The sequence below is a fragment of the Barbus barbus genome, assembly GCF_936440315.1.
Source record: "Barbus barbus genome assembly, chromosome: 36".
NCBI lineage: Eukaryota > Metazoa > Chordata > Actinopteri > Cypriniformes > Cyprinidae > Barbus > Barbus barbus.
Window position 1 is genome coordinate 13,911,011 of NC_136714.1, and position 25,502 is coordinate 13,936,512.

At 40.1% G+C, this 25,502-nt stretch overlaps 1 protein-coding gene across 1 annotated transcript in view; it reads left to right on the forward strand.

The window, feature by feature from the left end:
• Positions 1–25,502, forward strand: part of LOC306856108 (protein turtle homolog B-like) — a gene marked incomplete at both ends in the record, with an annotated part of 144,644 nt that overhangs the window by 68,265 nt on the left and 50,877 nt on the right. Inside the window, 2 exons of the mRNA XM_079395133.1 lie at positions 17,956–18,073; positions 20,910–21,051. Of these exons, the coding sequence (XP_079251259.1) occupies positions 17,956–18,073; positions 20,910–21,051 (260 nt within the window). The remainder of the gene's footprint in view (positions 1–17,955; positions 18,074–20,909; positions 21,052–25,502) is intronic.

Consider the following 25,502-nt stretch of genomic DNA (forward strand, 5'->3'; position numbering starts at 1 on the left):
ACAGCCATGCAGACCAATTTGATGCAGTGTGCGGCGTATGGTCTGAGCACTGACAGGCTGACCCCCCACCCCTTCAACCTCTGCAGCAATGCTGGCAGCACTCATACGTCTATTTCCCAAACATAACCTCTGGATATGACGCTGAGTACGTGCACTCAACTTCTTTGGTTGACCATGGCAAGGCCTGTTCTGAGTGGAACCTGTCCTGTTAAACCGCTGTATGGTCTGGGCCACCGTGCTGCAGCTCAGTCTCAGGGTCTTGGCAATCTTCTTTTAGCCTACGCCATCTTTATGTAGAGCAACAATTCTTTTTTTCAGATCCTCAGAGAGTTATTTGCCATGAGGTACCATGTTGAACTTCCAGTGACCAGTATGAGAGAGTGATAGCGATAACACCAAATTTAACACACCTGCTCCCCATTCACACCTGAGACCTTATAACACTAACGAGTCACATGACACCGGGGAGAGAAAATGGCTAATTGGGCCCAATTTGGACATTTTCACTTAGGGGTGTACACACTTTTGCGGCCAGAGGTTTAGACATTAATGGCTGTGTTTTGAGTTATTTTGAGGGGACAGCAAATTTACACTGTTATACAAGCTGTACACTCATTACTTTATATTGTAGCAAAGTGTCATTTCTTCAGTGTTGTCACATGAAAAGATATAATAAAATATTTACAAAAATGTGAGGGGTGTACTCACTTCTGTGAGATACTGTATATATTTTTTAACCACAAATGCTCGTCTTGCACTAGCTTGACTTGATGCAATGTGCAAAGAAAATCAAACGCCCTTTACAAAAAAAGGACAATGTTGGACGATTTTGAAGTTGGAGGTGAAAATGAGATAGAGTTTTTCGCCCTACCCTTCCTTTTTGAACCGAAGTACACACACAAAGAACTAATCACATGTGACCTTTCCAACGTGATTACGTAATGCGTGAAGTTGCGCATGTGCGTTGCAGAGCTAGATCAGGATGAGCATTTGTGTTTAAAAAGTATATAAATTTGTATTTTTTTTAAGAAAATGACCAATCATTTCACTAGATAAAACCTTTATTCCTCAGCTGGGATCGTGTAGAGCCCTTTGAAGCTGCATTGAAACTGCAATTTGAACCTTCAACGCATTTGATTCCATTTAAGTCCATTATATAGAGTTTTCCACAAAAAACTTAATTTATTTTTGAACATCTTGGATGACACGGGGCAAGTCAATTATCAGGAAATTTTCGTTCTGGAAGTGAACTAATCCTTGAAGCAACAGCTAATCTCTAACACTGACAGGAGGAAAAATATTTTCTAGTTTATCAGTTCAGATGAATTCTGAATTATGTACTGTTGTCTAAAAGTTATATATATATATATATGCAAGGATGCATTCATTTAAAAAAGGTTGTATTTCAAATAAAGCATATTATAATGATTTCTGAAGGACACTTAACCCTCTGGGGTCTGAGGGCGTTTTGGGGCCCTGGTGAAGTTTTGACATGCCCTGATATTTGTGTTTTTTTCAGTATCTTAAAAACATATAAATGGCTAAATTCTGATTACATTGTATTCAGCACAATGTGGGCTACAACTATATGTGAGCAGCATGAATGGAGTAATGATGCTGAAAATGTGAAAAATAGAAAACAGCTATTAAACTTAAATAATATTTCATACAATGACTGCTTTACAGTATTCAAATATGCAACTTTGGTAAGCATAAGAGACTTTCAAAAACATTACAAAATCTTACTAACTTCAAACTTTCAAACTTGTAGTAGTACAGTACGTGACATTTTGAACTATTGGGGGCACTAGAGGGTTTGAGGGACTGCCTCTAAAATTGCCACCAGGGCCATTTAGGCTGTCCCTAATAAGTTTGTCACATTGCAGATGGTTTTCCATACTTTTGTCTAAAAGTGCCTTTAAGCAAAGCAATTTGAGTTTTCCTGCTGTATGTTTTAAACTTCCTCTGTCAGATTGAAGAAATCAAGCAGCAGTTTTAACACGGCCTGTAGGAAGAGCTAATTAATCCCCCTCAACCCTGTCATATTCCATAGTCATTTAGCTCTAGCCCTCTGTCCATCTCAGTGCTCGTAAATGTGCTCATTTGAACTATGTGCCGTAGAGGCGTCCCTTGGGCCTGTTATGTTCACAGTACTGTGTAATTAGGAACCAAATAAACCATCCTAGTATTTCAATACTATTGGAATTTCTCGACTTGAGTGACGTCTATTTTATCAATTGAGCTGACTGTGATATGAAACAGACTTTTAGATTCCCTTGTCAAAAACAGCGACTAAAAAAAACACAAGCTCTTTTCTCACAAGCGATCCATTGATTGTGGCTCATCAAAACCACCAAACCAAACATACTGAACCTAACCATCAAACGCTTCCAGAATATAAACCATCTGCTCACTGAAGACTAAGCGAAGAGATTCCAACAGGAACGGATGGCTCAGTTCTCTGCCTGAAAAGAGTTTGATTTACAAGAGCCCATCGAGAGATCTCTATCTCCTCACACACAGCAGAGAAATGACAGCCTGTCAGCGACAAGCTTTGCTTAGTGATTGAACACTTTTGAAGTAAGGTGAGATAACATCAGGAGAGGAACAACGGTATTCGTTGCTTGTTAATTTGAATGATGGCGAGCTCTTTGTTCAGTCAAAATAGAGCGTTGTTTTGACTGATTAGATCTCTAATGTTGTTTACAGAGGGAAGAAGACAAGTTCTGGTTACAATTGGTTAGTGTTTTTGCTGAATGTGTTGAATGTGTGATGCATAATTCTTTGGTAGGTTAATACAGACTTACCTCTTTTAATAGTCTTTAAAAGAGAGGAATCCTATCCTAAATCAGTGTTTAACACCTATTTTTGTCATATGTACTTCCATAAAGTTCAACAGAGCTGGCCCAATTTTTCAGGACACTTCATTTTCCCATTCATTTTTACTATAGAGATTTTCAAAAAGTCTTTGTGAAAGAGTAATAAGCAATGAAACAAACAAACTAGTGAGAAGGCAAATAGAAGAAAGAGATTTAACTATTTTTATTTAAAGTGACGCCTTAAATAGAGATTAATTTAGCCAATATCAGGGTTAATTATAAATGGATGGTGGGATGGAGTCTTTGAATAATGCTAAATAATAGGTATCAATCATATAAATAGTTTTTTATTTACTCTGTGTGCTATGATTTATTAGACGTCTGTGTAATTAGCGTAATTATGGAGTCTGGGATCCACAGCGGAGTCTCAGGCTGCTGCTGTTTGTTGAGTAAATTAGCCGCTTACCCTCATGTTGCCCATTTGTAGACTGAAGGCATGTATGTTAATTTTGTAAAAGTGGCAGAGTGTATATGTTCATGTCAAAGGGTCAAGGTTTGGCTGGTTAGCATTTTCCTGTTAACTTCTGCTGGATAAATGTTGTAACTACAAAAAAAGCATCTTTCTCCATTGACGAGCATTCAAATGTAGCTGTGTATATACTGATAAAATATATTAATTGTAAGTTGCTTTTGCCAATGTTATTTTATCGCTATTTATGTACAATTATAGTATATATTAAAGGTGGGTTAAGCGATTTCTGGTAGCAATGTTGATATTTGAAATCACCAAAACAAGCACGCCCCTACCCCAAAAGGGTCCCATTGCTCCCTCCTACTAGCCTACACAACCCAGGCAATGATTAGTTCTGTGAAACAAAGCAAAACCAATGTTACACCGTGTCTACACCGGATGCGAGCGGCGTGACAAATCTCAGACAGAAAACTGCTGCCACGTTCTATTGATGACGTGCTGACACAAATTTCAAATTATTTTCAATGGTCACTTTATCGCGTCCAGTGTAGGCAGACTTTAGCTGTTGCGGCTGTGTAGACACGGTGTTACTCATCTATCAAGAAGAAACAAAGCAACCTTGGCATCCGATCGCAGGCCTTCCGCTCCTTGAGTTCTTGCCTTATCGTTCCGCAGACCTTTTTTTTTTTTTTTTTTATCCACCATCTCAATCTTTCTGTCACTCGGCTCGGCTAATGTCTGTCCTGTGCAGTGTGCACTGAACGCTCTCTCCTCCACATCATGAGTAGACACACCCCTTACTGCTGATTGTCTACAAGTTTGTTTTGGTGCTCGGCCTCGACTCAGTTTTCTAAAGCATTTTTGGAAAATGACATACCCCACCTTTAATATTTTTAATAAACTTATATATACAGTGCCCTCCATAAGTACTGGAACAGTAAAGACAAAATTGCTCTGTTGGCTGTGGAGTCAAGACATTTGCAAATATGATTAAAAGATGAATATGAGACGCAACTACAGAATGTCACATTTTATTATTAGCCGTTTCAACACATACATGTTTTACCAAATAAAAAGAACAGCACTTTAGAGTTCATCCCACTCATTGATGTGAGCATAAGTATTGGGACAGTTGAACATAAGGCAGATATAAAAGATTAATGCTACAGAGCTCTGAGCACCAGAACGACCAGACATAGGAACAGTTTCTTCCCTCAGGCAATCCATCTCATGAACACTCAACAATAAACGTGGAACACACAACTATAATACATTATCCATTCACCACACTCTCTAATTTTATCTTTATTTTTCTCATTTCTAATTTGCACATACTTGAACTGTACATACACCCTTTCTATATTATATATTGTGTTTTTGCTGCTTTGCACATTGCCTTTCGGTTAATTGTTGTTATTCTTTTATTATCTGTGTCCTGTCCTGTTGCTGTCTTTCTGTTGCACTGTGGAGCTTCTGTCACTACAACAACTTCCTTGTATGTGTAAACATACCTGGCCAATAAAGCTCATTCTGATTCTTCATTCTAAAAGCTATTATTTAGTTGCAGATCCCTTGCACACAATCACAGCAGTGAGTCTGTGGCCCATAGACATCACCAGACTCTTGGTCTCATCCTTTGAAATACTTTTCCCAGCCTTTAATGCAGCCAATTCCAATTGTTTCTGCCTTTCCTCTCCTCTTCAGCTGGTGAAATTCATGTTCAATCGGATTTAAATCTGGAGATTGACTTGGGCAATCTAAGACTTTCCATTTCTTTGCCCTTATAAATTCCTTGACTGAACTGGCAGGGTGTTTTGGGTCATTCTCCTGATGCAATATGAAGCACTTCCCAATGAATCTGGTGGCATTTTCTTGAATATCGGTAGGCAAGATGATTTTGTACCCTTCCAAATTCATTCTGCCACTGTCATCATACATTAAGTCATCAGTACAGTTGAGAGGGCCTGTTCCAGAGGTAGCCATGACACCACCTCCACCATGCTTTACCGATGAGGCTGTATGCTTGGGATCATTGCAGTTCCCTTTTTTCTCCACATTTTTGCTTTCCCATCACTTAGATAAAGGTTCATCTTTGTCTCATCGGTCCATAAACACAGTTCCAAAACTCTTCTGGCTCACCTTTGTGCTTTTTTGCAAACTCTAATCTTGCCTTTCTATTTTTGGTGCTGGTCAGAGGTTTGCATCTGTGTAGCATCTGTAATTCTGTGCCAAAGTCTCCTGAGGACAGTAAATTGTCAGAGCATCACCCCAGCTTTCTGGAAGTGGTTGGTGATTTTACAGACACATCTTTTAGGATTAATTTTCACAGTTTTTATGATTTGTCTCTCATCAACTACTGTTGTTTTCTCAGCTGATCAGGTCGTTGTTGGTTGGTTGGTTAATGCAACAGGACACAGCTGATCACTTAGAAAGACCTGTGAGGCAACTGTTCCAATACTTATGCTCACATCAGATAGAGGGATGAAACTCTAAAAGCGCTTCTTAACTTCTTAGCTGGTAAACATCTATATGTTGAATCACCCAATAATAAAATGTGACATTCTGTAGTTTTGTCTCATATTCATCTTTTAATCATATTTGTAAATGTCTTGACTCCAAAGCCAACAGAGCAATTTTGTCTTTACTGTTCCAATACTTTTGGAGGGCACTGTGTCTACATATATTATTATTATTTTTTTTTTTTTTTAGTTTTTTAATTTTAGTCTTTGTTTCTATATACTGTTGCTTAAATTTATTTTTATCTTAGTACTTCAATTTATACATATCTATTTCAGTTAGTTGCTAATTTTTGTTAAAGTTTATGCAAGTAATATTGAATTTATTTATTTTAATTTATTAGAATTTATTTATTTTATTTTAATCTAATTTTATTTTATTCCAGCTTTATTTATTTAAATACCAAAAACAATATTTCATCATTTTAGTATTAGTTAACTGGCGCTTAGCAGTGCACATGTTTTGGGATTTTTCAAATCAAAAACTAAAGTCTAACATCCAAGAAATATTTGGCTCAACGTGTGTCTAAGTCTTCTAAGGAGAAAGTCACACATGCTTGATAGAACTGATGGAACACTGAATAATTAATCAGAGAGCCCCCTCAGCGAAGCCTTTACTTTACCATGAATCTATGTCATATGTCTCCACTTTTGCACTTTTTTCTCAAAGTACTCTTCACCTGCTCGTCCGGCAGCAGTAAAATGACCCTCATGTATCGTTAACCGTCCAGTTCTGACAGGCCGGGGAGAAAAGATGCTCTGTCGAGTCCCTTACCTGTCAGGTCTATCTACGGAGAGCAGCAGAACTGTTGTGCTGTTCCAAGACTAGTTGTACCTGGTCACATATTTCCCATGAGATTATGATTGGCAGCGAATTGCATTCAAAAGTAAGTAAAGGTTTTTTTTCTCTTCCTTTGCTGACTTATAGTGAATATACTAATAACCTTATATACATTTTACTGTTTTTTTAAATAGATGTTATTAAAGGATTAGTTCACTTTTAAAAACAATTTTGCTGATAATTTACTCACCCCCATGTCATCCAAGATGTCCATGTCTTTCTTTCTTCAGTCGAAAAGAAATTAAGGTTTTTGATGAAAACATTTCTCCATATAATGGACTTCAATGGGACCCAAACGGTTCAAGGTCAAAATGACAGTTTCAGTGCAGCTTCAAAGAGCTTTAAACGATACCAGACGATGAATAAGGGTGTTATCTAGCGAAACGATTGGTCATTTCAAAAATAAATAAAAAAGTTTAAGTTTTATAAGCACAAATGCTGGCCTTGCTCTGTTCTGTGATGCGCGTTCGTGACGTCATGTAATACGCAATTACGTTGAAAAGGTCACGGTTGACGTAGGCGGAGGTACCGAGTCAGTGTTTACAAATGTGCGGAAGGAATTCATTTCACTTTGTAAACTGGTCACGAATTATGGTACTTGCAGACTGGTGGGAGTGTATTGCAGGGTGGGCAAAATATATTCCAGATGATGAGGGTGTTTTCCTGTTTCCAACACTTTCAGGACTTGTGAGCATTAAACGAAGTTTAGACGGAGCATCTGCAAACTGTCTTGTGGTAGTTCCTGGATCAGAGTCCTGTTGCTTTACTGGTGTTGACTGTGGAACATTAGCCAAAAACTCTCCTGCTTCCTGGAACTCCAGCTCAGCGCTATTGTCTTTTGCTAGGGACTCTAGATTTCCACGAGACGGATACTTAGGAGTAAAAAAAAAACATGTCTATAGTAATAGGAAGATGTTAGTGATAAACATTCACACGTTATGAAACACATTGACGCAAAAAAAAATGTCAATGCATCTAATATACTAAAAAAAAAAAAAAAAAACATACCTCTGTTTGCTGTAAAAACGTATAGGGCACAGCCGACGCTTTCAGAAAACGGCGATCTCCTTGCTGGGAGGGTTTCAAATCATTGTCGAAAAAATGATCACTGTGCACACTCATACATATTAGAGCATGTTCGGGTGTGTTGATATCCAAGTGCAGCGTGAGTAACCACAGTTTCAATCGCTCAGGATTGTGTATAGGAAATCTATGAAAAGTCAAAAATTCCTGTCCTGTCTAAAATTTTCTTTTAGGCTTTTTAATATTAAAACACCCAGGATACACACACGAAATGGGCATTTTAAACGATAAACTGACACAAAGACATTTGAATATGTGTATATGGTCCTCCTTCCGCACATTTGTAAACACTGACTCGGTACTTCCGCCTACATCAAGCGTGACCTTTTCAACGTAATTGCGTATTACGTGACGTCATGAACGCGCATCACAGAACAGAGCAAGGCGAGCTTTTGTGCTTATAAAACTTAAACTTTTTTATTTATTTTTTAAATAACCGATCGTTTCGCTAGATAACACCCTTATTCATAGTCTGGTATCGTTTAAAGCCCTTTGAAGCTGCACTGAAACTGTCATTTGGACCTTGAACCATTTGGGTCCCATTGAAGTCCATTATATGGAGAAATGTTTTCATCAAAAACCTTAATTTCTTTTCGACTGAAGAAAGAAAGACATGGACATCTTGGATGACATGGGGGTGAGTAAATTATCAGCAAAAGTTTTTTTTAAAGTGAACTAATCCTTTAAAGAGTTTTTTTCAGTAAAATTTCACAAACTTTAAAAAAAAAACTAATTCCCTCAGGATAACTATTTTTGTATATAATAATAATAATAATAATCTTTTCGATAATTATTTTATTTAATTTTTCAGTAAATGTTGTTAGTTTCATTTATTTCTAGTTTTTCATTTATGACATTTGACATTTATTTCAGTTTACAAAAATGTTTTGGAACGAGTTGTTTTATGAAAATAACACTGGACATTGCTCATGACAAAAACAAGAATATGATGAAATGGTTTCTCCTGAAACCATAGGCATCCACTTTTGAGGAGGCTTTTTGACCTTTTGACCCTTAAGCCTCTTGATTGTATCAGTGGTAATGCTAGAAAATTATTATTATTATTTTTTGGGGGGGGTATTATTGCAATGACCTATATTGCACTAACAATTAAAGTTTAGAAAAGGCTGCATTATTTCATTGCCCATAGATGTCAGCTAAGAAGATCGTTATTTCAAATGTGGAGCAAGTTATTACATTTTGATGCAAAATTACAAAGACAAACATTTTTGTAATAACATGTACTGATGAATCATGCATAGTGAGTATCAGCATCCCGCCCCTTACCTGCCCCTCTGCCACCAAACACAAACACTTGTACTGAGTAAATCAATTATTCAGCTCACTCTCTGAGAGCATGTGCACGATTCAAGGCCAAAAACCAAGCAGAGACACTCTCCTCTCATAAGTGCGGCTTTGTCTCGAAAGGATGATTGTGAAACCGAGCCAGCAAGATAACCATCACCGCTTGAAAGAGCTTCAGAGTTCATACAGGATCCTATTAATGAATTATGACTTACATGTTTTATATAATTTCAGAATAAAGAAAAGACACGGAGCAGGCTGGCCAAGTATTTTATTAAAAACAAAAGCCTGCACAAAAGAAAATGTCAGAATAATATATGGGTGGGGATAATTTGTTGCACAAAAGGCTTAGCTCATGAATATTAATTAGTTTATCCACAAATAAATAAATAAATAAGAAATGTAGATGCTTTCTCTGTATTAGATTCATCCCAGCTATTTAATAATGAAGTGGGCACAAAATTGACCATTGCTAAAACTGGCTGAGAAATCCCCATTATAAATTATGCTTTTGTTTCCTAATTTCAAAAAAATGTTTAATAAAAATACAAAACCCTCCTCTGTCCACATGGCACTGCCCATCTATCCAAGAAAAATCCAGAGCATATTAGATAAACGCAAGAACTGCTCTGCAATGGTAAAATGGGAATAACGCTTGTGTGGGCGCACAAAGAGAGATGCACATTGATCTTTAAGTCTCTGTTGGAGTGGCCTGGTTTGTTTGATCTCTCCTACGCAGTCTCTGCCTTTCTGTCTCCAGTTCACAACGTTTTCACAGCAAAGCGCTTTTTGTTTGTACTATGTACAAGACTATTTGTTTTGTCAAATTGTTTAATTCGTTAAGAGTGGCCCCTGTCATGATACATGGGTTGAATGTAAGAAACATAGCTGTGGGTTTGGCAGCGGGAAAAATGGATGTCTCATGGGATGCTGAGCATAGTTCCCCCAGCACATCATTTCTACTGATCTATGTGTTCATATAAGAAAAAAGCTAAATCTGTCACAGAAATAAAAAATAAGTTGCTCAAGACTTAAGGCGCTACTGTTCACTTGAAGCAAACACACTTTAAAAAAAAACACCTGAGCTGTTTAATAAGCAAAAAGGAGATTTATATTGACTTATGAGAAAATATAATTTATATTAATATATTTAAGTTTCAGAGAAACTTAAACTTCTTTCTGCAAAAAGTCATAATGTTTGCAGACATTTAGAGAGCATGCTAAGTTGACGTACTTGTATCTTTGAAAAGCAATGTTACAGCCAGTTATTCTACTTTGAAATGTGCGTTCTGTGTCGGAATGTCTCTTTTTGTTTTGTGTGATTCCACCCACTGCCAATTTACCAACAGTATTTCAACACCCGGGTTGCCCGGTGGTGGAAAACACAGCGTATTACAGCCATGGAAGCCAGCAAACCAATTGTGTCAGAGATTGCAGTTTCTACTCAACATAAAAAGCCTCAACAACCATCTAAAAACCTCTATGACCAGAGGCATATTAAAACATGGATAAATCAACTCTAAATCAACTTACAGTGTAAGGCTTGTCGCCCTCCATTTTCAGTTCTACTCGTTCCTGTTGTGTCAGGAGAAAAACACTTTCCAAAATTTTGCATTTGGACTGCAGTTCCCATTTCAACTTCTAGCTGAAAATATTACATACTGCACCTTTAAAGGGATAGTTCACCCAAAAAATTTTAATTACCCCATGATTTACTCACCCTCAAGCCATCCTAGATGTAGAGTGGTGGCCAAAATTATTAGTACACTAGTATTTTCACCAGCTAAAAAATGGTTTTAAGTCAGTTATTTGTATGTTTTGCTGGATTGTGTCAGTAGGAAATATCAGATTACATTTCCAAACATTAATTTTGCCATTTATTATAATAATCCAGTGAGATTTTTGTTTTTACAAGGAGTCTGAAAACAGTCAGTGCTCCACACAGAGATCTGATCTTATCATCATCCAGTTTGTCTGGAATGACATGAAGAAACAGAACTAAATCCAGAAGAACTGTGGCAACATCTCCAAGATGCTTCAAGACTCTTAAAAGTTTTAGGCATTTGTGTAAAAATGCTGTAAATTGAGGATGTTGTCAAAAATAGTTTCATAAATAGATTTTCTTTATCAATTAACTTCTATTAACTAAATTAAATCAACATTTGGTGTGACCATCCTTTGCGTTTAAAGCAGCTTTTGCTCTAGGTGTACTTGTGCATAGTTTTTCAGCTTTGCAGGTAGGTTTCTTGAAGAATCTTGGAGAGGTTGCCACAGTTCTTCTGGATTTAGTCTGTCTCAGTTTATTCTGTTTCTTCATGTAATTCCAGACAGACTGGAAGATTATGATTTTTTTTGGGGGGGGGGGGGGGGGGTTAGAAATTGACGCTTTAGATTGATCAAAAGTGATGATAAAGACATTTATAATGTTACAAAAGATTTCTATTTCAGCTAAATTCTGTTCTTCTGAACTCTCTATTTATCAAAGAAGCCTGAAAAAATTCTAATCAGCTGTTTTCAACAATAATAATAATAATGAATGTTTTTTGAGCAGCAAATCAGAATATTATAAACATTTCTGAAGGATCATGTGACTGTAGTAATGATGCTAAAAATTCAGCTTTGAAATCACAGGAATAAATTAAATTTGAAAATGTATTCAAATAGAAAACAGTTAGTTTAAATAGTAAAAATATTTCCAAATTTTACTGATTTTGCTGTACTTTGGATCAAATAAATGCAGGCTTGGTGAGCAGAAGAGACTTCTTTAAAAAACATTAAAAAGTTTACTTCTTTAAGGCCTTTTCACACTGAGCGCAAAAAAGCAAAACGAATATCGGACACGATGACACGCTGTAATAAAACAACAGATTCCTATGGATGCTTCCACACAGACCACGAACATTCGCACACCGAAAATGCAAATGTTTTTTTTCAAACCAGTCCAACGAATCTTTTCAGATTCACAAAGCGAAAATACGGGCCGTCCAATAAGATTTGAGCATTACCTCACGTGGCCAGAGCAACTGCTGTTACCCAAAAGGTCGACGCGGTGGTGCTAAAAGTTTAGAAGACTGTTTTGAGCATAAGCGTAAAAATGGCGAAGTAGAGGACTTTCAACACATTGACATATATAGATGCCCTATTTGACCGCTCCAGGCACGTAGATGCGGCCGCCATCTTGGAACGGTCCACTTGTATACTGTTTGCACAGAGCCGTTGGGTTCACAGACCATCAGCTGTGCAGGATTGTGGCATCCGTGATTACTATGGGGAATGACGTCAAGTTGACCGCTATAATATGGCGGATGGCTTACGTATGGCGGCCCATAGAAACAGTCGCTAATGAGGCATTTACGTATATATCTATATCTATGTTTCAACCAACATACAAAGAATATGGATGTCGAGATGTTGTTGTCGTTGGTGTCTGAACATAGAGCACTTTTTGACTGCTTTAAAAAATCAAGTGAACCATTTTTCTACACATGATATATGAAAGCAAATAGACATATGATTATAACGATATATTTTCTTGATGTGTTTTGTATACAGCTCATGGTATTTTTATAAAAATAGGATAGGATGTTGATGACATACAAAGAGTCTGCCTATTATAATCAAAATCAACTATGGATCACAATCGGAAGTTATTAGAAGCCCTCAATGATGGTTTAAAGTGACTTATAAACAAATACATTAATAATTACATACATTTTCAAGTGTAGATTGTTGCTAATTGTACCTCTAATTATATTATAGGATATTATTGTAAGAATTAAAGATATGTGTTTCTAGTGTAGAAACAAACTTTATCTTAATTTTATGCTGTGTATTGAGCAGTGGACAATGATAAATCCATATGCGAGATACATATCTGAGAAAAAATACATTGTTGGTCGGCGCCACCTAGCGTGCAGGCGTGAATTAGCAGAAGGCGATCAATCGTTTTGCGCTCGGTGTGAAAACACCATTCATCTGCGATTCGCATCGCGCTCAGTGTGGAATGGCCTTTATACTGCTTTTGTAAATTCTGTCATTAATTACTCACCCTCATGTCACTCAAAACCTCAAAGTCCTTTGTTCATCTTCGGAACACAAATTAATATATGTTTGAGGAAATTCAAGAGCTCTCTGATTCTGCATAGGCTACAATGCAACTGAAATGTTCCCAGGCCCAGAAAGGAAGTAATAGTCCATGTGACATCAGTGGTTCAATCATAATTTTACGAAGCTATGTGAATACTTTTTTGTGTGCAAAGAAAACAAAAATAATGACTTTATTCAACAATTATTCTCCTCTAAATCACATCATTATTGAGAGTACCATGACGCATTGTAAGGTAATACAGGTCCTTCTCAAAAAATTAGCATATTGTGATAAAGTTCATTATTTTCTGTAATGTACTGATAAACATTAGACTTTCATATATTTTAGATTCATTACAACACAACTGAAATAGTTCAAGCCTTTTATTGTTTTAATATTGATGATTTTGGCATACAGCTCATGAAAACCCAAAATTCCTATCTCAAAAAAATTGCATATCATGAAAAGGTTCTCTAAACGAGCTATTAACCTAATCATCTGAATCAACTAATTAACTCTAAACACCTGCAAAAGATTCCTGAGGCTTTTAAAAACTCCCAGCCTGGTTCATTACTCAAAACCGCAATCATGGGTAAGACTGCCGACCTGACTGCTGTCCAGAAGGCCATCATTGACACCCTCAAGCAAGAGGGTAAGACACAGAAAGAAATTTCTGAACGAATAGGCTGTTCCCAGAGTGCTGTATCAAGGCACCTCAGTGGGAAGTCTGTGGGAAGGAAAAAGTGTGGCAGAAAACGCAGCACAACGAGAAGAGGTGACCGGACCCTGAGGAAGATTGTGGAGAAGGACCGATTCCAGACCTTGGGGGACCTGCGGAAGCAGTGGACTGAGTCTGGAGTAGAAACATCCAGAGCCACCGTGTACAGGCGTGTGCAGGAAATGGGCTACAGGTGCCGCATTCCCCAGGTCAAGCCACTTTTGAACCAGAAACAGCAGCAGAAGCGCCTGACCTGGGCTACAGAGAAGCAGCACTGGACTGTTGCTCAGTGGTCCAAAGTACTTTTTTCGGATGAAAGCAAATTTTGCATGTCATTCGGAAATCAAGGTGCCAGAGTCTGGAGGAAGACTGGGGAGAGGGAAATGCCAAAATGCCTGAAGTCCAGTGTCAAGTACCCACAGTCAGTGATGCTGGTGTTGGTCTACTGTGTTTTATCAAGGGCAGGGTCAATGCAGCTAGCTATCAGGAGATTTTGGAGCACTTCATGCTTCCATCTGCTGAAAAGCTTTATGGAGATTAAGATTTCATTTTTCAGCACGACCTGGCACCTGCTCACAGTGCCAAAACCACTGGTAAATGGTTTACTGACCATGGTATTACTGTGCTCAATTGGCCTGCCAACTCTCCTGACCTGAACCCCATAGAGAATCTGTGGGATATTGTGAAGAGAAAGTTGAGAGACGCAAGACCCATCACTCTGGATGAGCTTAAGGCCGCTATCGAAGCATCCTGGGCCTCCATAACACCTCAGCAGTGCCACAGGCTGATTGCCTCCATGCCACGCCGCATTGAAGCAGTCATTTCTGCAAAAGGATTCCCGACCAAGTATTGAGTGCATAACTGAACATAATTATTTGAAGGTTGACTTTTTTTGTATTAAAAACACTTTTCTTTTATTGGTCGGATGAAATATGCTAATTTTTTGAGATAGGAATTTTGGGTTTTCATGAGCTGTATGCCAAAATCATCAATATTAAAACAATAAAAGGCTTGAACTACCTCAGTTGTGTTGTAATGAATCTAAAATATATGAAAGTCTAATGTTTATCAGTACATTACAGAAAATAATGAACTTTATCACAATATGCTAATTTTTTGAAAAGGACCTGTATGTAATTTAAAGGGAAACAGGTCAATTTAGCTCAAAGGGAATCATTTATGATTTTATAGGGAATTTGAACAGAATCAGGGCTCGCAAAATATCCAAAATCCCTGGTAGCCCTTCAGGCAGGTACTCTTCAGATTTTGGTAGCCCGAAAATTAATTTAACTAGCCCAAATAAAAAAATATATATATTTTTTTTAAATATAGAAAATCAGATAGTCAATCCAAAAATATTTTCAATACACAAATATCAACAAATATGAAGGAAGGAATTTGATTTCACTATTTACAAGGTATCTGCAGATTTATGACCCATTTTAAGAGCTGCACAAGTAAAATTAACAGTATGAGCGGTTGGAGAATGTCTATGGTAAAATACAGTATTAAGCCATAAAATTACATAATTTACAGTTCAGATACAGGTTTTCACAAAAACCTTATACAACAGCATTTCAGCCTTAGACAATTTTTATGAAAATGGATAAATCAAGCATATTAAATTAAATATAATAAATAATAAATAATGCCACCAACACGTTTCTGAAGACAGTCGGTTCCCTTCAGATACGTTCACATAAAGACATCCGTGTCGTGTATTGAAGTTTAATCCAGCCCTTTCCGTCCCCAACTGTAAAACCTCTTGAAATTATAATTAAGACATTTCTTATACCATTTAACGTCTTTAAAACTTTTTATAGCTTTAAGTTTGATACAACTAAATTGAAGAGTTTTTAAGGACCTGCGGGAGCCCTGTATTTTAAGGTAGTCCGTCGGGCAGGGCAGTGATACATTTTGGTAGCCCAACTGGAAAACACAATAGCCCCGGGACGTCGGGCTAGCGATTTTGCGAGCCCTGAGAATCACTGTTTCACGGCTGATCACTGAGTTGGCCAGCGATTCACTGCGCCGTATAACAAACTCTGTACTGGATATTAAAATCCAAAATATAGTGAAAACACTATTAAATAGCACAGTAACAAGATCAGCAGTTTAAGACATTAACTTGTGAGCACAAAACACAAGATACTTCTCTTTTCAATATAAATAAGACTTTTATATAAACCTAAGACATAAACTAACCTAACACATGAACACACATTCACGTTGCAGAGAGAGAGAGAGTGAAGAAAGGATGAGTTTAAGAGAATGAAAATGTGAAATCCCAAGTTTACAGCAATATGTGCTATTGCATAGACCTGAACAACCATCAATCACTTAATTAACCCTCGCATTGAGTTTCTTAATGAGGCTAAAATTTATATTAAATGCATCAGCTCAGCAAAAATCTGGAAGTTACTTGCTTGCATTGCCTTTGTGTTAAGGGAATCCCTTGTCGTTGCAGAAAAGGGGTTTCCTGAGGTTGCTGATTGGCTGACAGTTCAGTGATTGTTTGTAGTGATGTCTTGGGAAGCCAATCGTTGGGCGTTGACTGGAGATGGTTCCAGAGTAAGTTGCTAGTTGAAGTTTGAAGCGGGTGCAGTCGAACTGGACTTTGCGGCAAACTTAACTTTTGAACACGAAACTCAACGGAAAGAAAAGAAACTAAAATAAAAGAAAAAAATTATGTAACGAGACTAGGTGGTTCTTCTTCTCATCATGGTAGCAGCTGGCGTGAAAGCTGAAGCATGCTGGAATGGCGCTCAAAGAGCAGCATCAAAACGCGGTGGCAAAAGCAAAACAGAGAAGAGGGAGAAGAGAGAGATTTGATGGTGTCCTGAGTTTTTAAACTCGGCTTTTGGACCCCTCCCAAATTGGTGTGTTGACCAATTAGACTTTATCTTAGCTAGGGGTGTTGCTCTGTTTCTCCACCCAATCAATAGTCACATTGTCCGAATTTTCCAAAGTATTGCAAAATATACTTTTGGATGTGATTTCTATAACCAGAATATGATACATTTGACACAGAATTGATTGGAAAAAACGTTTAAAGCATGATTTTTCAAACTCGTACATACCAAACACAAATATGAACTCTTAGGCTATTCAATTAAAAAGACCTACATAATATGTGATTAAAACACGATAGTCTAATGTGTGGGTTACATACATAAAATGGAGTTATGCATAGAAATCATTAGTTGCTCATAAGTCCTTTTTAAGTTGATTTTAGGTGCATATGAAAAAGACAGTCTCTGTGAGGTTCTGTGTAAGACATAGGGACATGTTCTATGAACAAAGGAATTCCAGTCTGGTCTGTGTCTTCTATGTGGGGGAAAAGTCAATCTAAGGAAGCTCGTGATTTCTATCGTGGAACACATGTGATGGCCATCTCTTTGACCATCAGTCTGGATTACTTGCCCCAAATTTGACAGTCTCCTTCCTGAGTTGGACTTATCAATAAGTGTTCCTTTTGTTTTAATGTTGCAAGCTGCTCACTGACAGAGTTGGTTGGTTCGCTTGCTTCAGATGAGCTGAAGCTAGGGATCCAATTTATGACGTCCTGTTACAGCCTTGGGGCCCCTCTGGAATTTCGGCTCCTCGTGTTTCAATGTTCTGATCGAATCTTAAATTTGTCTGATTCTGTCTCTGATATCCTACAGCATGCTCATCGATTTCCTCTGCACGTAAACAAGGCGCAGTGGATGCGTGTTCTACGTTAGCAGTGATTGATGTGATTTAGAGGAGAAGAATCTTGAAATAAAGTTATTATTTTTGTTTTCTTTGCACACAAAGTATTCTCGCAGTTTCGTAAAATGACGGTTGAACCACTGATGTCACATGGACTGTTTTACCAATGTCCTCCTTACTGCATTTGTGGGCCTGGGAACATTAAGTTATGTTGCTGTCTATGCAGAGACAGAGAGCTCTCGAATTTAATCAAAAATATCTTAATTTGTTTTTCCGAAAATGAACAAAGGTCTTACGGGTTTGTAACGACACGAGGGAGAGTAATTAATGACAGCATTTTCATCTTTGGTTGAATTATCCCTTTAATGAGATTATTTAGAATTTGGATCTCAGTAGGTGATGATATGACCTTTCTTCACAGGTGAGTGATGGCAGCCTGACGATTGTTTCCATCAGCCGTGAGGACAGGGGAGCGTACACATGCCGAGCGTACAGCGAACAAGGAGAGGCCGTCCATACCACGCGCCTACTCGTCCAAGGTAACACCATAACTACCCTAAACTGTTTCAACAGGACTTTATTTTTTGCTATTTTGCTAACTGAATGACATCACTATCATATTGCTGTAGTGCTGTGTGGTGTGTTTGAACAGTCCTCTGTGTGTTTGTGTCTATGTATGTGTGTACAGTCATGCTTGCAAAGCTGCATGCTGCATGGCACCCATGCTGTAGAGCAACACAGATAATTGGACTCCATATGTTGGCTGTCTGTTACACTATAAAGCAGTAATGGGTTCACTGTCAGAGAGATTTTTCACCATAGTGCTGCCAAAGAAGCTTTTTCCTGTTGGGATCCCTAATCTATTCTGTGTCTGCTGCTTTTAGCATACCATGTTAGCATGTAACCCAATAACGCAATGGATTTATAAATTTTATTGTCTATTTGTTAACATTTTTTGTGTGTTAATTAAAAAAAAAAAATGTAGCCAAAGCTCAGCTGCGTGGCTGAAGCCTACCCATAATCATAAATGTGACCCTAGACCACAAAACCAGTCTTAAGTGTCAGTTTTTCCAAATTTAATTTATACATCATCTGAAAGCTGAATAAATAAGCTTTCCATTGATGTATGGTTTGTTAGGATAGGACAATATTTGGTACAACTATTTGAAACAATTTGTTTTGTGGTCCAGGGTCACAAATATACTTTACTTGGAGAGATTTTACTACAAATATAAGAGCTGTCAAAAGATTAAAATTAGATTTCAGTGCAATAGTGTTCTTTATTTACCTTTTCCACGCTTCTAGACAACAATAAAGCACTCCTTCCCATCAAATGCCAATCAAACCAGTATCAAACTCAGTGCAGTCATAAAGTTACATTCCATTTTTCCACTTCTTTTGAATTACTTTTTACCCACTGTATTGAATGGTTCAAAAGGGAATCATTGTAAATAGTAGCCATTTAATTCTAATAACTATAATGCTAAATTATATCCTGTATAATAACACAATCAACACTGATTTGGTGTTGATGAGGGGGTATGGAAGCCTGTTAAAAAAGTAAAAAAAAAAAATAATTCTGTAATTCATGATAATGAGAAACATTCTCATAATAATTACTTGACATTTCGCAATAATGAGAAACTTTTTTGTAATAATGAGAAACTTTTTCACAGTAAAGAGAAACCGTCTTTTTTATAATGACTTAACAACTCGAAGTAATAATAATAAACATTAATCGTGAGAAAGTTCCCATTATTATGGTACTACACCTTAATGATGAGAAATGTTATCATTATTTTGAGATACTAAGCATTAATTATGATAAAGATTCTTATCTTACTAGGGTTGTAACGGTACACAAACATGAAGGTTCAGTATGTACCTTGGTTTTGACATCACAGTTTGGCATAACATGAGGAAAAAAAATGAAGCAAAAATTGTTTTTTAATTAACGGTTTACTGAACAAATTGCTCTAAAGAATTAAGTAAATTCAATTATAATGCAGTTTTTAAATTAACTTCTAAACGATACAATTTCTATTTGTTGTTGAAATATGATAATTTACAGAGTGCCTGTCATAACGTTTTTCATAAAAGATTAATTTAAACATGCATTAAATAATTAAGACATCACTAATAGGTAAAGTAAAATATAATTATGTAGTCTAATATTTCGCAAAATGCTCTTTACTAGACTTAATTTCTCTAGCAAATAATGAGCTGTAGACAACGATGACTTGCCTGAGGTAAATGAAATGTTACGTAACATTTTGTTTACAAGCTGTTTTAATGACGTCTTTCCGCGGTTGAAACACTAATTGAGCGATTACATGAGGGGTGAGATGTTCATTCATGTTTATTTCGTGTTAAAACTAGTTGTAAATAGGAAAGGATAATTGTGCTCACTCGCGCTCCGCGCTGCCATTTGAACGGAGGTGTTTATAAAGCTGTCGCACCACATCAGAGAGCGCCAAAACAGCATTTATTGTCTGAATTTCCTGAAAAACCTGAACAATTTGTTCTGTACACATGCACCTGTACTGAACATTTTCGAATATGTGTACCGTTACATCTCTATGAGATACACTGCATTATATAAATGAGACTTTCTTCTATGAACATAAAACCTTTGGTAACTTTACGTTGATCATATGGTCCGTTCCCATTTGAGTAGGTGGTTCTTTACCAGAATAAGCATTGTGGATCAGACCAAAAATGACAAGAAACTCTAAGGAAAATAAACGAGTGAAAGAATTTCCATTTTAATAAGACCTTCACTTAACAAAAAAGAAAAAGTTTTCTGTTAGTTTAAATAAAAATCAACTGCTGAGACATAAAAGTGCCAAGTTGCAGAAACACGGTTTTGTAGACACTTTGGCTGTCTAGCGAGTTTGTTTTTGTACTCTAATGTGTGTGTGCTGTCGAGCAGGACGGAGAGCATCTGTAGAGTCCGTGCCTGCACGGGGAGCTCTCTGCAGGCTTTCTCCACAGAAGAGCCCTTTCTTTACACTGGCACTGCCAGCTGAAGCGATGCCCACAGTGGGCGGTAGAGTGAGATCTGTGGGTAGGATTCTTCAGATTCTCACACTGGGTAGAATTCTTATCATCTTGGCCAATGATATTCAGATGAGACGGCTGATCCAAATATGTATGTTACAGCTGAGTGGTACCTTAAATATTAATATTAATTGATCTGTTGAATACAAATAACAGAATGAAAATATATATGATTGGAAACACTTATATTAAATCTTTTCTCTAATATTGTTGTTTTTCACCTTGAAGAGGACTGAGATTTGCTTATGCTTCAATAGGATGGGACACATCCTGATATGTAATGCTGATTTATTATGTGTCTCTTTTCTATTTCAGGACCCCCATTTATTGTCTCACCACCAGAGAATATAACCGTAAACATATCCCAGGATGCATTCTTCACTTGTCAGGCTGAGGCGTATCCTGGCAACCTAACGTACACCTGGTTCTGGGAGGAAGATAACGTCTTCTTCAAGAAGTAAAGTTATGATCGGGTTCATTACTGTACCATACCCCCACTGTCGTGTGTCCATGTGGAGTTTGTCACAGTCCATGTAGTTTCGTCATCATCATTGAGGCATCAGTGAATTTTAGGGACTATGGCCATTGTGATACTGGTTGAATTTTTGTGACATTTTCATAGAAAACGACCTAAAATGTTATCATAGGTGCACAAAATGCTACTAAATATACCACCACTACTGATATTCTGTACACTAATAATTTGGCGTCAGTGAGATTTTTTTATTTTCTATAGATATATTTTTTAGATATTTTATAGATATTATAATAATACAAAAAAGTAAATGCTGTTCTGTTTTGAAAGAATCCTGAAAAAGAAATGTATCATGGTTTACACAGAAATGTTAAGCAGCACTGTTTTCATCTGTTTCAACTATTTTCAGCTCACCATTCTGATCTTTTTTCTCAGAATTCTGAGTTTGCATCTTGTAATTCTAACTTTTTTTACAATTCTGAGTTTGTCTCAATTCATTTTTGTTTTGTTTCCACCACAGAATACAAAAATAAAAAACGTAATTGTGAGAATTGTCAGATAAAAAATCCTTGACCTTTTTTATTTTTAAATTCCATGACAGAAATAAACAGCAAAGCTTCCTTAAAAAAAACAGTTCTTTTAAATTCTAAAACCAGGGCTGAATTTATTTGATCAAAAATCTTACCGACCCCAAATATTTGAATGGTAGTGTTCATCTATTGATAAACAGATGAACGTCTCGGTTACGTATGTAACCCTCGTTCCCTGAAGAAGGGAACGGAGACGTCACGTCGGTGACCGACGAATTGGGATCTCGCTTAGAGAGACCAATCCCCTACGAGAGTATCTAAACAAGCCAATGGATATTGGCATGCGATTATTGCATCCAGCTGCCGCTAATCACAGCGTGAGTATAATTAGGCAGCGGGTGCAGCGCATATTCAGGTTTTCGCTGAGGAGCCGAGCCGGTGACCCGGCCGCTCAGCGGTGGTACAGCAGCCGTGGCGACGGGACGTGACGTCTCCGTTCCCTTCTTCAGGGAACGAGGGTTACATACGTAACCGAGACGTTCCCTATCAGTCGGTCACTCCGAGTCACGTCGGTGACCGACGAATTGGGATCCCTACCAAAAGGCCACGGGTACTGCCCCTTCCAGTGTCCTGTGGAAGCCTCCTGAGCCCCTATTTTTTGGCGCAGGTCAGGGCTACCGCAGAAGACCAGCTACTGCTGCCATGGCACTACCCACTCAGTAAGACTGGATAACACTGGGAAAACGTACCCGTTCTAGTTGGAACCGGACGCTACGGAAGCTCGCCCTTCCCATAGGAGGTTCGGAGCAATTACGCATATGATCAACCTTAGGCGCATATGGAGAATTAGAGGAAATTGTACCTCATGGAGATTGGCAGAAGACCTGCCGGGGAAACACGGGCTCTCAGGCTATACCGTGGACTATACACATATGGGGTCCAAGAGGCCTTTCATATGGAACCCAGCCCTCTACCGGTTCTCATGGATTCAGCGAGTGAGGGCCTGGCGTCAGATGCTCCGCCACATCTGACTGCCGAGGGGACGGAGGAACTCGACAGGGTCTACAGTACGGACTCTCTGGAGCAGTTTTAGCAAGCCGACCCGAAAACGGAACCTCTCAGTGCTTCTACCCGTTTGAGGTGAGAACACAGGAGGAAACCGGTTCCACACGAAGGCTATAGAACCTAGCGAACGTGTTAGGGGTCGCCCAGCCCGCAGCTCTACAAATATCTGCCAGCGAGGCGCCACGAGCCAACGCCCAGGAGGATGCAACAGCTCTAGTAGAGTGAGCTCTCAACCTGAACGGGCAGGGCACACCCTGTACCTGATAAGCCAGGGTGATGGCGTCCACTATCCAGTGGGCCATCCTCTGCTTGGAGACGGCCTTCCCCTTCTGCCGGCCTCCGTGACAGACAAAGAGCTGGTCTGAGGTCCTGAAGCTTTGTGTCCTGTCAACGTAGCATCTTAGCGCTCGGATGGGACAAAGCAAAGCAAGGGCTGGGTCTGCCTCCTCCGAGGGCAGCGCCTGCAGGCTCACCACCTGGTCCCTGAAGGGAGTAGTGGGAACCTTGGGCACGTAGCCAGGCCGGGGCCTCAGGATTACCTGGGAGTCAGCCGGCCCGAACTCTAGGCACGAATCGTCGACCGAAAATGCGTGCAGGTCCCCTACCCTCTTGATGGAGGCCAATGCAAGCAGGAGCAGAGTCTTCATTGAAAGAAACTGCAGCTCAACTGACTGCAAAGGCTCAAATGGGGCCTGCTGTAGTGCTTTGAGCACCAGAGACAGGTCCCAAGAGGGTATAGAGGGGGGCCGTGGAGGATTTAACCTTCTCGCCCCCCTAAGGAACCTGATGACCAAGTCATGCTTACCCACCGACTTCCCTTCCACGGGGTCATGGTTGGCAGCAATCGCAGCCACATAGACTTTAAGGGTGGAGGGAGACAGCCTTCGCTCCAACCCCTGCTGCAAAAAGGAAAGCACGACTCTGACACGACTCTCACGGCGCTCTAGCCGAAGTGATGGTGTCAACTACCCCTTGGGGTAGGTCACCTAGAACCTCCGCGTCCCGTCCAGGGACCAGACATGTAGCTTCCAGAGGTCTGGACGCGGGTGCCATAAGGTGCCCCGTCTCTGAGTCAGTAGATCCTTCCTCAGAGGAATCTGCCAAGGAGGGGCTGTCACGAGGAGCATTAGTTCTGAGAACCAAGTCCGAGTGGGCCAGTACGGCGCCACGAGCAGGACCTGCTCCTCGTCCTCCCTGATCTTGCATATTGTTTGTGCGAGAAGGCTCACTGGGGGAAATGCATACTTGCGAAGGCCCCGCGGCCAGCTGTGTGCCAGTGCATCCGTGCCGAGTGTTCCCTCGGTCAGGGAGTAAAACATCTGGCAATGAGAGGTTTCTAGAGAAGCAAACAGGTCTACCTGAGCGGGTCCGAAACGTCTCCAAATCAGCTGGACCGTCTGGGGATGGAGTCTCCACTCTCCGGGGAGCGCAGCTCGTGACAGCTCGTCGGCTGCCCGGTTGAGCAAGCCCGGAATATGAATGGCACGAAGCGACCTCAGATGCTTCTGACTCCAGAGGAGGAGGTGGCGGGCGAGTTGCGACATGCGACGGGAGCGCAGACCACCTTGTCGGTTGATGTACGCAACGGTCGCAGTGTTGTCCGTGCGGACCAGTACGTGTTTGCCTCGTAAGCGCCTTCTGAGACGGATCAAGGCCAGACGTACCGCTAGCAACTCTAGGCAATTGATGTGCCAGTGCAGTTGGGGGCCCGTCCAAACCCCCGACACTGCAAGCCCGTCAAACGTGGCACCCCAGCCGGTGGTGGAGGCATCCGTGAAAACCACAGCATGCCTGGAGACCTGTTCCAGGGGCACTCCTGCCCGCAGAAACGAAAGGTCTGACCACGGGGTGAGGGTTCGGCGACAGGCCGGTGTGACTTGGACCCGGTGAGTGCCGCGTTGAACGCATTCAAGCAGTTCAACACCGACTGAGCACGTTCCTGCGTGAGGCGTGCTGTCTGACTGACCGAATCCCAACTCCATACCGAGAAAAGAGATCCTCTGCGTCGGGGAGAGTTTGCTCTTTTCCCAGTTGACCCGAAGGCCCAACTGGCTGAGGTGTGAGAGCACCAAATCCCTGTGTTCGCACAACTGGTCCTGAGACTGAGCCAGTATGAGCCAGTCGTCCAGGTAGTTGAGAATACGAACGCCCTGTTCTCTCATGGGAACTAGGGCTGCCTCCGCAACTTTCGTGAAGACACGGGGCGACAGGGACAGCCCGAAGGGCAGGACCTTGTACTGATATGCCCGTCCTTCGAACGCAAACCGCAGGAATGGCCTGTGGCGCGGAAGGATCGACACATGGAAGTACGCGTCCTTCAGGTCGATCGCTGCAAACCAATCTCGGGGACGGACGCACCCGAAGATGCGTTTCTGCGTGAGCATCTTGAACGGAAGCTTGTGAAGAGCCCGGTTCAAGAGACGCAGATCCAAGATCGGTCTCAACCCACCGCCTTTCTTGGGTACAATGAAGTAGGGGCTGTAAAACCCCGACCTCATATCGGCTGGAGGGACCGGCTCTATCGCATCCTTCGCCAGTAGGACTGCGATCTCCGCGCGCAAGACAGGAGCATCTAACGCTTTCACTGACGTGAAGTGGACGCCCCTGAACTTGGGAGGACGCCGGGCGAACTGAATCGCATAGCCGAGTCTGATGGTCTGGCGGAGCCAACGAGACAGACTGGGAAGCCCTAACCAGGCCCCCAGAAACCGTACAAGTGGCACCAGCGGGACCACTGACGTACCCGCGGCGGGGCAGCGAGGAGAAACGCAGGGACCGTGCTCGGGCGTCTCTTTGCCGGTCCGAAGCAGGGTCAGCGTGTGTGGAACACCAACCTGC